Source organism: Gorilla gorilla, chromosome 20 (genome assembly GCF_029281585.2).
Source record: "Gorilla gorilla gorilla isolate KB3781 chromosome 20, NHGRI_mGorGor1-v2.1_pri, whole genome shotgun sequence".
Taxonomy (NCBI): Eukaryota; Metazoa; Chordata; class Mammalia; order Primates; family Hominidae; genus Gorilla; species Gorilla gorilla.
The window spans coordinates 8,043,197-8,056,409 of record NC_073244.2 but is presented as its reverse complement, the minus strand read 5'-3'; the positions used below and the strand labels follow the sequence as shown (position 1 = coordinate 8,056,409).

The 13,213-nt window shown below is 60.0% G+C and overlaps 2 protein-coding genes across 2 annotated transcripts; one reads left to right on the top strand and one right to left on the bottom strand.

The window, feature by feature from the left end:
- The first annotated feature begins 238 nt into the window (after nucleotides 1–238).
- On the top strand, nucleotides 239–5,625 carry PEAK3 (PEAK family member 3). Its single transcript, XM_004059699.4, has 3 exons — nucleotides 239–400; nucleotides 2,126–2,655; nucleotides 4,739–5,625. Exons 1-3 carry the CDS (start codon nucleotides 319–321, stop codon nucleotides 5,546–5,548), a joined length of 1,422 nt encoding a protein of 473 aa, XP_004059747.1. The 5' UTR covers nucleotides 239–318; the 3' UTR covers nucleotides 5,549–5,625.
- Nucleotides 5,626–7,707: 2,082 nt separating this feature from the next.
- On the bottom strand, nucleotides 7,708–11,678 carry OAZ1 (ornithine decarboxylase antizyme 1). Its single transcript, NM_001291863.2, is given in 5 exon segments — nucleotides 7,708–8,224; nucleotides 8,376–8,461; nucleotides 9,242–9,414; nucleotides 9,663–9,808; nucleotides 11,454–11,678. Coding segments are annotated over 5 exon segments (687 nt in total). The 5' UTR covers nucleotides 11,600–11,678; the 3' UTR covers nucleotides 7,708–8,087.
- Between the last annotated feature and the right edge of the window lie 1,535 nt (nucleotides 11,679–13,213).

Sequence of the window (13,213 nt, the reverse complement as noted above, 5' to 3'; positions counted from 1 at the left end):
GGATCACACAGCAGGGGCCCAGAGAGGGCAGCAAACCCACTCAGGATCACACAGCAGGGCCCCAGAGAGGGCAGCAAACCCACTCAGAATCACACAGCAGGGGCCCAGAGAGAGTAGGAAACCCACTCGGGATCACACAGCAGGGTCAAAACTGGACAAGGGAGTGGAGTGTGGGTGCGCCTGTTCTCACCAAGGGCCCTGGAGCAGGGGGCCTCAACGGTCTCCCAGGCCCCAGCACTCACGGACCCTCCCCATGTCGCCCTGTGCGTGCACACGGTCACCCCACACACGCCCCCTGTTTGACCTTTCCCCAGCAACATGAGCAGCCCGGAGCCCCCCACAGAGCCCCCCGAGCCCGACGACCCCACCTGGTCGACTCAGCCCACGTATAGCAACCTTGGTAAGCAGCTCCCCAGGGAGCCCTGGGCTTCGGGGGTGCAGGGAGTGGCAGGGGGGGTGCAGGGAGCGGCAGGTGGGTGCAGGGAGCGGCAGGAGGTTGCCGGGCACCACGGCCTCTGGGAACAGCAGCAGCTGGTAAAATGAGTGACCTCGGGAAGGCCCGGAGTGGGCGAGGGCTGAAAAATAACCTGTGGGTTGGTGGGCGGGGCATGGTGGCTCACGCCTGTAATCCCAGCACCTTGGGAGGCAGAGGCAGGTGGATCCCTTGAGGCCAGGAGTTCAAGACCGACCTGGGTAATATAATGAGACCCGCCCCCCATCTCTACAAAACAAAAAAAATGAGATGGACATGTTGTCCAGAGCCTGCGGTCCCAGCTGCTCGGGAAGCTGAGGTGGGAGGATCCCTTGAGCCCGGGAGGTCAAGGCTGCAGTGAGCCATGAAATAGAAAAAAAATATGCCATTAAAAAGAGAGAGAGGCTGGGCACGGTAACTCATGCCTGTAATCCCACCCTTTAATCCCAGCACTTTGGGAGGCCGAGGCAGGTGGATCCCTTGAGGCCAGGAGTTCAAGACCAGCCTGGCCAACATGGCAAAACCTGTCTCTGCTAAAAATACAAAAATTAGCCAGACATGGTGCTGCATGCCTGTAATTCCAGCTACTCGGGAGGCTGAGGCAGGAGAATCGCTTGAACCTGTGAGGCAGAGGTTGCAGTGAGCCAAGACTGAGCCACTGCACTCCAGCCTGGGTGACAGAGGGAGACTCCATCTCAAAAAAAAAAAAAAAAAAAAAGGCCAGGTGCAATGGTTCAAGCCTGTAATCCCAGCACTTTGGGAGGCCGAGTCAGGCAGATCACCTGAGGTTAGGAGTTTGAAACCAGCCTGGCTAACATGGTGAAACCCCATCTCTACTAAAAATACAAAAATTAGCTGGGCATAGTGGCGGGCACCTGTAGTCCCAGCTACTTGGGAGGCTGAGGTAGGAGAATCGCTTGAACCTAGGAGGCGGAGGTTGCAGTGAGCGGAGATCGTGCCACTGCACTCCAGGCTGGGCGACAGAGAAAGACTTCGAAAAAAAAAAAAAGCAAGACAGACACTTGTGCAAAGCCACAGAGGTAAGTAGGAGTTGCTGAGTGCTGGGTGGCACCACTCTCTGAAACTGATCCATCCTCCTATAAGCCTCAGATTCCCCTTCTGTAAGCTCTGTCGCCCAGCCTGGAGTGCAGTGGCACAATCTCGGCTCACTGCAAGCTCCACTTCTCAAGTTCACACAATTTTCCTGCCTCAGCCTCCCGAGTAGCTGGGACCACAGGCGCCCACCACCAAGCCCGGCTAATTTTTTGTATTTTTAGTAAAGACGGGGTTTCACCGTGTTAGCCAGGATGATCTCAATCTCCTGACCTCGTGATCCACCCATCTCGGCCTCCCAAAGTGCTGGAATTACAGGCATGAGCCATTGTGCATGGCCGCGTCCAGCAAATTTTTAAAAAATTTTTGCAGAGACGGGGTCTCACTGTGTTGCCCAGGCTGGTCTCAAACCCTAGGTTCCAGTGATCCTCCTGCCTCGGCTTCCACCTTCCTAAGTGCTGGGATTACAAGCATGAGCCACCGGCACCCAGCCTCATTACTTCCATGTTAGAGATGGGGAAACCGAGGCTGAGAGGTGGAGTCACGTGTCCCGTTCCCACTCCGCCTGTCCTCAACCCTCCCCACTGTCTCTCCCTGCAGGTGAGATCCGTGCCCACCTGCTGCCCTCCAAGGCCTGCCGCCTCCGGACCCCTGGGTCCCTCTCCACCAACCCACAGCCCCTGCCCCCACCCCTGCCCAAGAAGATCCTAACCCGGACCCAGTCACTGCCTACCCACAGGACCTTCCATGCCAGCTCCATCCAAGTACAGCCGCCTCGGAGACCCTTTCTGGGGTCCCACAGTGTGGACAAGAGCCAGGCTGCAGTGGGACCAGCCTGTCTCCCTGCAGAGCTGACCTTTGGCCTGGCTGACGCCCCACTGGGCCTCTCCCTCCGCGATCTGCACAGCCCGGAGGCTGTGCACACTGCACTGGCTGCGCGGCAGCTGCAGGGCCTCCGTACCATCTATGCCCGGCTCCGTGCCCGGCTCATGGGGGGCCACCCCGGGCCTTGCCGCCCCGGCCACAGCTTCCGCCTCCTAGACAGCTCACCCTGCGCAGAGAGCGGGGACGCCCTGTACTACCGCGTGGTGCGCGCGCACGAGGACGCCTGGCACATCCTGGTCGCCAAGGTGAGCCCCACGGCCCCACCCTCTCTGAGGTGTCCCCAGTGTCCCATCTTAGGCATAACCCAGGGCTTGTTTCGCTTGGCCTTTCTGTGAGTCAGTTCTCACACTGCTGTAAAGAAATACTGGAGCCGGGCGCGGTGGCTCACGCCTGTCATCCCAGCACTTTGGGAGGCGGCGGGCGGATCAGCTGAGGTCAGGAGTTCAAGACCAGTCTGGCCAACATGGTGAAACCCCATCTCTACTAAAAATACAAAAATTAGTTAGGTGTGGTGGTGGGCGCCTGTAAACCCAGCTACTTGGAAGACTGAGGCAGGAGAATTGCTTGAACCTGGGAGGCAGAGGTTGCAGTAAGCCAAGACTGGGCCATTGCACTCCAGCCTGGGCAACAGAGTGAGACTCCATCTCAAAAAAAAAAAAAAAAAAGAAAAAGGCCGGGCACCGTGGCTCACACCTGTAATCCCAGCACTTTGGGAGGCCGAGGTGGGCAGATCACGAGGTCAGGAGATACAGACCATCGTGGCTAACACGGTGAAACCCCGTTTCTACTAAAAAGACAAAAAATTAGCCGGGCGTGGTGGCGGGCGCCTGTAGTCCCAGCTACTTGGGAGGCTGAAGCGGGAGAATGGCATGAACCCGGGAGGCTGAGCTTGCAGTGAGCCGAGAACGCCCCACTGCACTCCAGCCTGGGCGACAGAGTAAGACTCCGTCTAAAAAAAAAAAAAAAAGGCTGGGCAGCACAGTGACTCACGCCTGTAATCTCAGCACTTTGGAAGGCCAAGGCGGGCAGATCATGAGGTCAGGAGTTCGAGACCAGCCTGGCCAACATAGTGAAACCCCCATCTCTACTAAAAATACAAAAATTAGCCGGGCGCGGTGGTGTGCACCTGTAGTCCCAGCTACTTGGAGGCTGAGGCAGGAGAATCACTTGAACCTGGGAGGCGGAGGTTGCAGTGAGCTGAGATTCGAAAATTGGGCTATTGCGCTCCAGCCTGGGCGACAGAGTGAGACTCTGTCTCAAAAAAAAAAAAAAAAAGAAAAGAAAAAGGAATACTGGAGACTGGGTAATTTATAGAGAAAAGGGCCTTAATTGGCTCATGGTTCTGGTGGCTTCTGCTTCTGGGGAGGCTTCAGGAAGCTTCCAATCATAGTGGAAGGCGAGGCGGGAGCAGGCATCTCACACGGTGGGAGCAGGAGGAAGGGAGGGAGGAGGTGCTACTCACCTTTACACAGCCAGATCTCATGAGAACTCACTCGTTATCCCAACGACAGTGCCAAGGGGGATGGTGCTGAGCCATTCATGATAAACCACCCCCAAGATCCAAGTCGCCTCCCACCTGACCCCACCTCCAACACTGGGGAATGAGATTTGGTGGGGACACGGATCCAGGCCATATTAGACTTGTTTATTTTGCAACTAACACGTGAATCAACGCGGTTAACCCAGGAAACCATGTTTCTAAAGTATGGGGCCATGGGTATGGCCTTGGAGCTCTTGTCAAAACCCCTCCCACACCACTCTGGCCGGGGATCTGCTTTTGTGTTTTTTGTTTTGTTTTTTGTTTTTGAGACAGAGTCTCACTGTGTTGCCCAGGCTGGAGTGCAGTGGGGCGTTCTCGGCTCACTGCAACCTCCGCCTCCCGGGCTCAAGCGATTCTCTCACCTCAGCCTCCGAAGTAGCTGGGATGACAGGCGCGCCACCACGCCCAGCTAGTTTTGTATTTTTTAGTAGAGATGAGCTTTCCCTGCGTTGGCCAGGCTGGTCTCGAACTCCTGACCTCAGCGATCCCCCTGCCTCCCAAAGTTCTGGGAAGGCGTGAGCCACCGCGCCCGGCCCAGGAATCTGCTTTCGAACTCATTGCCCAGGGACGTCTTCTTCCCTGGCTTAACTTTCCTGAAAGTCCTTACTGGTGACTAACTTCCAAATTAACACTGACCTCCTGCTGCTGGAGGGATGCAGGCAGCCCCTAGCCGTAGTGGGGGCAGTTTGGGGGTGTGCGGGGGACGCTTCGGGGCAGGTAGCACTGGGGCAGGCGGTGCTTGTGGGGGGCCCAGTGATCCAGGCCCCGACACCCCCTCTGCCTTGCAGGTGCCCAAGCCCGGGGCGGACGTGCCCCACCCGTGGGGCCTGGAGTTGCAGGCCTCCCTGTCTCCACACTTCAATCTGCAGGGGCTGTGTGGCCTGGTGCCTGAAGGCACACTGCCCGGGGCGCCCTGGCGAGGCGCAGTGGCGCTGGCAGCCGAGGTTCCAGAGCGCACGGTGGCGCAGTGGCTGTCGGAGGCCTGCACGCAGCCGCCGGAGGAGTTCGTGTGGGCTGTGGCCCTGCTGCTGCTGCAGCTGAGCGCGGCCCTGAAGTTCCTGGAGGCGTGGGGCGCGGCCCTAGTCGAGTTGCGGCCGGAGAACTTGCTGCTGGTGGCACCTCGGGGCTGTGCGACGACGGGGCCCCCACGCCTGCTCCTCACTGACTTTGGCCGCGTCTGTCTGCAGCCCCCTGGACCCCCGGGCTCCCCGGGCCCCCACGCGCCGCAGCTGGGCAGCCTCCTCCGAGCGCTGCTCAGCCTTGCTGCGCCCTCGACCACGCCTTTGGCCGCGGGCCTGGAGCTCCTGGCAGCACAGCTGACCCGCTTGCGGCCCTCGGCGTCCCGGACGCGGGGCGCGCTGCAGGCGCTGCTCTGGGGGCCCGGGCCTGAGCTGCGCGGCCGCGGAGCACCGCTTGGTCCCTGGCTCCGAGCGCTCGGGCCCTGGCTGAGGGTGCGCCGCGGGCTGCTGGTCCTGCGCCTAGCAGAGCGGGCCGCAGGTGGGGAAGCTCCCAGCCTCGAGGACTGGCTGTGTTGCGAATACCTGGCCGAGGCCACCGAGTCCTCGATGGGCCAGGCCCTGACGCTGCTGTGGGACTGACCCCAACCCAAGGCGAACACACCTGGTCCAAGCCTGCCCAGGAGGCAGGGCTGGGGCTGAGGTCAGCGTCTCCATGATAGCCAAGACACCCTCTTCCTGCAGAGTCCAGGAGCGCAGCAGAGAGAGCAATGCCCCCCTCCAGAGCCTCCCCTCCCGTGCTGGGGATGTGGGTCAAGGGCTTCCCAGGAATGCAGCTGCCCCTCCAGGGCTGGGGGCTGGCCAGCGCCTCCTGTGTTGGGCAGCAGCTCTCTGAAGCCAGGGCCCCCACGCCACTTCCAGGTGTGGACAACCCCGCTGATCAATGTCTGTGTTCTGCCTTCCCCAGCAGCCAGGGCGCTCTTCCGCGTGGGTTCTGTCATTGTCTCCATGAGAGGCCAATGCCGGGACCAGAGGCATTCCTGGCCCTGGAGCACCCCCTTGTGCTGAAGATGGCCAGTGATTTTGGGCATGTGAATGCCCCTGTCCCTGGTGGAGAATTGCTTGGTGGTGTCACGGGAAGGGAAGGCTCCCTGGGACCTTAGACACCCAGCTCATCTCAGCGGGGTCTGGACTCACAGTCCCTAAAACAGTCCCCGCGGTTCCCTGCCACCTCCCCCAATCCCTCTGCGCCCACCCTGCCTCCCTCCCTGTTCCTCCGTGACACACTAACTTCTTTTGCGCCCCCAAGCATTTGTGTAGGCTGTTCCCTCTGCCATACTGTTCCAGTTCCACTTTTTTTTTTTTGAGACGATCTCGGCTCACTGCAAGCTCCGCCTCCCGGGTTCACGCCATTCTCCTGCCTCAGCCTCCCGAGTAGCTGGGACTACAGGCGCCCACCACCACGCCCGGCTAATTTTTTGTATTTTTAGTAGAGACGGGGTTTCACCGTGTTAGCCAGGATGGTCTCGATCTCCTGACCTCGTGATCCATCCGCCTCAGCCTCCCAAAGTGCTGGGATTACAGGCGTGAGCCACCGCGCCCAGCTACAGTTTCACTTTCTCTAAACAAATAAAGGTGCCCACTCTGGGCCATCGCTAGCTCCTTACCCTGCGTTCTCCGCCCACTCTCAGGAGCATTTATTCCTCTGTTACTGTCCGCAAGACTGTGAGTTCCCTGGGGGCAAAGGCCAGGCTTGGCACACAGTAGGTGCTCACTTAATACCACAGGATGATGTAATAAACAGGCAGAGGAGACTCACTGGAGGGGGATGGAGTCTTCCTTTACGCCTCTGACACACTGCACTGCCCTTGCCTGTGGCTTCCTTCCTGGAGAGTCAGAGTTGCCCCTCCATTCCATTCCCCATGGCAGTCCTGGGAGGATCTTTCCAACCCCAGATATGAGGTCCCTCTCCAACTCAAACACCTCCCATGGCTCCCCAGTGCCTCAGAATACATAAAGGGCTCTTCCAAAGTCTCCTCAGTCTCCAACCCCATGTCGTTCATCCCTGGAGGTTACTTTCCAGCCTCCACGCCTTTGCCCAAGTTGTTTTTTACACCACAAAACAGCCCCCTCTACTCTGCTTCAGCCTCCTATTCATCCTGCATGGCCTCAACTCTAATGCCCCTTCTCTGCATTTGCGCTGCCCAAATGAGCTGGGGGTATCTGTGTCCAGGTTTGTCCTCCCGGCCGACCCCACCATCGCTCAGACGGCTGAATATCCCCCCGGCCCGCTCGCCAAGTCTACAATCTTTTCGAGTTCCTCCTTTCCTCCTCTTTCCAGCCGGTTTCCCAGCCAGGCCTGGCCCTGACTTTCCGGGTGGTACTCCCGGATGCGGCCGGCAGGTGGCGCTGCGGCCGGGCAGACGGCGGGGTTGCAGACCCGGAAGCGCTCCAGGCCACGACCCCGCCGGAAGTGCTGCTGCCCCGAACGGCGCTGCAGGTTCCTAGGGGCGGCCAGTAACACGGCGAACTCAAAGGAGTTGGGAGCACAGACATCCCCATGCGCAGGCCCAGGCCGGGGCGGAAGGGGACGCGAGGCAGGAAGGAGCTTCAAGCGAGCAGTGGCAAGGCTGGCGCCAAGCTGAGGGCCCGGCCTCCCAGCCCAGGGGGTCTCCTCCGTGGGAGGGGTCCCGCAGCTGCCTGGGTGCCAAATCCCCCGCGACCCCGCCACCCAGGGCCCTCTGTGGTCCCAGGCACTCCTCCCACCAGTCCCCAGCGTCACCACCACGGAGCCAGGTGCATCGGGTGTAATCACTTTATTGGCTTTTGGAGAGCAATGGAGGGGATTAATACCTCATCTTTCCAAGTTAAAAGACTAAGACTGTTTCCAAAAGACTCCAAATAAGAAACTTCTCCTCAAAGTACAAGGATAATCTGAATCATCTTAAACCAGCAATAAAAAAGTAAAATATAAATTTTTATTTAGAATTAAAGCAAATACTTCAGTATCACAAACACAATATTAAACTTCAAGAAATACACCGCTAATTCGGAGTGAGCGTTTATTTGCACGATTACAACATGCGGACAAACCCAGGCGAGATGAGCGAGTCTACGGTTCCTACCCACCCGGCTGACAAGGGGTGGCCCCAGGGGCCGGATGCCCAGCCCCGAGGCGGCCCTACTCCTCCTCCTCTCCCGAAGACTCTCTCTCGAACGTGTAGGCCATGAAGCAAGCGTCGGGTCTCTTGGGGACAAGGGGATGCCCCGGTCTCACAATCTCAAAGCCCAAAAAGCTGAAGGTTCGGAGCAAGGCGGCTGCGGGGGAGAAGCCGTCAGAACCCCTGCCGACCAGAACCCCCCGCCCGCACCCCCCACCCCCGCAGGAAGACCGTGCCTGCGGGCTGAGAATGAAGGGGCGGGGCAGGCACCCCCACGCACCCTACTGCAGGCGATACGGGTCACCTACCTCTGTCCTCGCGGTTCTTGTGGAAGCAAATGAAGACATGGTCGGCTCGCAGCTGCTCCTCAGCGAACTCCAGGAGAACTGCAAAGCTGCAGCGCGTGTGTCAGCGTCTCGGCTGGCCCGACCCACCTGCCTACCTCCTGGCCCTTAGCAGCTACCCTGAGGCCCGCTCTACTCCAGGGTCCCCCTGGGGCCCAGATCATCCTCTGGGTGGGGCCGTCCTGACACCACAGTGTTGAGCAGCACCTCTGCACCCACCCACGTGCATGCCCCATTACAGAAAAGCTCTCAGACACTGCCTGGCACCCCCTGGAGAGTGGAATCCCAGAGTACGAATTTGGAGTGCACTTTTTAAAAAGGGACCCCAGGCCGGGAGCGGTAGCTCACGCCTGTAATCCCAGCACTTTGGGAGGCCGAGGTGGGCGGATCACGAGGTCAGGAGTTCAAAACCAGCCTGGCCAACACAGCGAAACCTCGTCTCTACTAAAAACACAAAAATTAGCTGGGCATCGGTGGCGGGCGCCTGTAAGCCCAGCTACTCGGGAGGCTGAGGCAGGAGAATCGCTTCAACCCGGAAGGCAGAGGTTGCAGTGAGCCAAGATCATGCCACTGCAATCCAGCCTGGGCAACAAAAGCAAGACTCCATCTTAAAAAAAAAAAAAAAAAAAGGGGGGGACCCCGTCCCCGCCAACAAAGCGATGGTGGCCCCCATATGTGCTGCCTGAAGGCAGTGCCCTCCCTCATCTGTCCCTGCACCACTTGGGCAGCAACCCCCACCTGGTCCCTGCTCCCCTGGGTAAGCACTCCCCGCCTGTCCTTGCCCCTCACCTGGTCCCTGTGAGCACTCCCCGCCTGTCCTTGCCCCTCACCTGTCCTTGCTCCCCTCCGGCAGCGCGCCGCCCGGGATCTCGATGTAGAGGCTGCCGCCACTCAACACTGTTCGCCAGTTAATGCGTTTGGCGTCTGTGAGCCTGGACTGGACGTTGAGAATCCTCGTCTTGTCGTTGGACGTTAATTCCTCTGTTACATTCAGCCGATCATCCTGTCCAGGGGGTGCAGCCCAATTCAGAACCCTGACTCACCCCACATGACTCCAAGAACCCGGCAGCGCTAAAGCTTGGGCCTAGGCCGTGTTGAGCTCAGGCAAGGCCTGGGCTGCAGGAGACTGCGCCGGCTCTGATGAAACTCAGGGTTCCCACGATTAAATTCAATCACAGATACGGGCAGCAAGGTGCACAAGAAGTACCTGTGGCCCCACAGCAGCCCCAGCAGGCCCGGCCCCATACTCACGGAGTAGAATAAGTTAGCTGAAAGATTGTGATCCCTCTGACTATTCCCTCGCCCACCTGGGATCTTCAGGGGTGGGTGAGGGGCATCAGGAGCACCACCGAGGCCCCGGACCCGGGTTACTACAGCAGTGGAGGGAGACCCTGGAACTGAAGATGATGCAGGTCACGAGGCAGCACCAGGCTCCGGGAGGAGACCCCTCCAGGGCGCCCGGGCGGCCTTCAGCACCCCCAACCCCTGCCTCGGCCGGAGGACCCCGCCCCGCCCAGGCTGGGGCCCACCCGGTCCCACACCCCCGAGGCTTCCCGAAGGCAGCTCCAACGCCTGCCCCAAGAACCTACAAGGGCACCGGTCACTGAGCCCCGACTCCTCGGGCGGCGCCGCCCAGGACAGCCCAACCCTCCCAGGGCGGGGGGTCCCTTCCCCTCACGCAGCCCCACCGGGGCAGAGCCTCACCCCGCCCCCCGCCACCACGCCAGCCAGCGCTTCCCCTTTTCAGTTCTGCCGCGGCTTCCCCTTTCCACCCTGCACTACGGCCAGAATCTGGAACTCTTGCTTGTCCCCGCGAGGACCGGGCGGGCCTAGCCTGACCTCATGGAGGACGCGCCCCGCTCCGGCTCCCGGCCGCCCGCCCCCCCGCCCCCGCTCCAGGCCCGGGCCCTCCCGGTTGCGTCATCCAGGCAGACGCGGCCTCGCGCCCCGGGGGAGATTTTCACAATCGCGCAGCGGGCAGCGCCAGCAGCCATTTGCTGCGCAGTGTAAACAGGCCCCAAAGTTGCCTCCATTTTGCACGGCCCCCAAACCCCGGCACCACCAGCACCGCGGCCCAACCTCCCGATCCCCGGGGCTGAGCGACGCCCACCTCGAGCGACGCAGTCGGGAAAGCTCGACCGAGACCCCGCGGGCTCCCCCACAACCGCAGCTGGCACCCGCGCCCCCGGAAGCGGGACGCGTCTTCCCGGGAAGCGGCGGGGGTCTTCCCAGGGCGCTGCCGGGCTGTCGGAATGCGCGACCCCCAGCTCCCCGGCGGCCCCCGCGGAGAAGCCCTGGGTGCCGTCTACGTGCGCGGCCTCGCCCCGCGCGTCCCGGGCCATCCAGACCGACTCGCTCTGGGGCGAAAAACGGGGCCGACGAGGTCCGTCGCGTGCAGGGGCCACATCGAGGCAAGAGGGACCCGCGGGAGCTCGTCCGCCGCAAAGCGCTACCCGCTCCCGCAGCGCACGCTCGACGGCCGGGACCGAAAAGTGCAGATTCACCAGCCCCGCGGGCCCTGCCTGTCCTCGGACCAGCCCCCCAAGGCCGACCCCGCCCCCAACCAGATTGCCCCATCCTGCGCCTCCCCAATCCGACCCGACCGCACACCCTTCCTCCAAACCGAATTCCCAGTCTGCGCCCCGCAAATCCAACCCTCGATCAGAAGCCTCTCCCCTCCTCCGAAGCCGAGTCCCATCCCGCGAACCCCGCAAAAGACACACGCCTCCCCCGACTCCCCGTCCTGCGCCCAAAGCCGACATCCGACCCATGCCCCTCCCCCAAATCAGGCGCCCCGGACGGTGCCCCCCAAATCCAACTCCGCACCCTTGCTCCCCAAACCCGACTCCCCCGAGAGCACTGCTAAGGCCGGGGGGGACCTCCAGGCCCTCCCTGCCCCTACCTCGTCCCCGGCGCGATTCTGGCCTTGACAAAGGGGCGGATCTCGCGCGCCGGGGACCTATCTGGCGCCCCGAGGACGGCCCCCCGCAGGCCTGCGCGGCCGGCGCTTCTGGAAGCTTCGGACGGGGGCGGGGCACTTACCTCTCACTGCTGCTGCCGCCGCGGCTGTGCAGGCTTAGGAGCGGCATGGTGCGGCTGGCGTGGATGGTGGCGCTGGGTTTATCCCCTTCCTTCTCTCTGGCGAAGCAGTGGCTATTGAGGATCCGCTGCAGGGAGGATTTCACCATCCGGCCGCTGGGGTCCGAAACCAGGAAAACCTCCGCTGCCTCTCTCCGCGCCGCCGCCGCTGCTCGCCGTTCGCAAAATGGCGCCTCTGCCGCCGCCCGCCTTTATAGATGCCGCGCCCAGGCCACGCCCCCCGCGCCGCCGGGAACGCGGCCGCACGACGGGCAGAGCCGCGGGGCCGCCGGGAAAAAAAGTCGCGCCCGCCCCTCCCAGCGCCTGATTGGTGGAAGGGAAAGGGAAAGGAAGAGGCTCTCTGGAGATTGGCTGGTGAGCCTCGGGCCACGCCCCCTCCTGCGCGCGTCCTTCTGGGGGCGGGGCTGCCGTAGCGCCGGGTACGCGCTGCGCGCGCCCCGAGCCGTCCCCGCCCCCACAATCGTGTCTTGGGGCGGGGGCGGCTCGCTGGGGCCGATTTTCGGGGGTCTTCGAGTGCCCGTTTGTCTGTCGTGGTCCACGTCGCCCTCCCTAGGGTCCCTTCACGCAGCGGGACCCTTCCCCTGGGTAGGCCCCCGGGTATTTGGGGGGGTGTCCAACCGCGCCCATACTCCCATAGGACAAAATTATTTCCAGTAACACCTGGTAATCATCGATGATATTACTGGTTTTATTTTTTTTAATTTGGTCTTGCAGTTCTTAAAATGCTTCCAGTGTTTAAAAAAAAGAACTTCCAATGTTAAAGATATTCAAATTTAGTAAAATATTTCGTGTGCAATTTGGACTTAAGCAAAAATTTTACTCCTTGCAGATAAATTCAGATTTTTCCCGTGGAAACTGAAACTTACCCTAAGGAAAAACACTACTCCTGGCAGTTAAAATTCAGAGACACATCTCATGTATGAACTAAAATGTGGATCTCCCAAGGAAAAAACGATTTCTTTGGTGGTTAAGTTCGGTAAACTGTTTCGCCTGTGAGGTAAAATGTGGACTTATCCAGCAAAAATATTTCCCCTCCTGGTTAAATCCAGAAAAAAAATCTCAGGTATGAACTGCAATTTGCATTTAATAAGCAAAGATATAACTCTTGGCAGTCACATATGGGTACATAGCTTGTGTGTAGACTAAATTATGAATTTAGCAAAAAGTTGCCACTTTGCGGTGAGGTTTAATAAAATATTTTCTATTTCATGTATAAACAAAATTTTGTTCTTACCAAGCAAAAATGCTACTCCTGGCAAATCCTGATTCCTTTCATGGTTTTAATTTTGTTTTGTTTGCGACCGGGCCTGGCTGTCACCCAGGCTGGAGTGCAGTGGCGCAATCTCGGCTCGCTGCAACCTCCGCCTCCCAGGTTCAAGCGATTCTCCTGCTTCAGCCTCCTGAGGAGCTGGGATTACAGGTGCCTGCCACCACGCCCGGCTAATTTTTGTATTTTTAGTAGAGATGGGGTTTCACCATGTTGGCCAGGCTGGTCTCGAACTCCTGACCTCAGGTGATCTGCCTGCCTCGACCTCCCAAAGTTTGGGGATTAACAGGCGTGAGCCACCGCGCCTGGCTGTCTTTCGAGATTTCGTACTGCACCAGAAGGCTGTTGCTGCATCTCTGCTATGAGCATTCGCTATTTGGGTGTTGAGGCAGAAATTAACTCCTGCTGTTGACATTTGGGGCCGCCCTGGGTACTG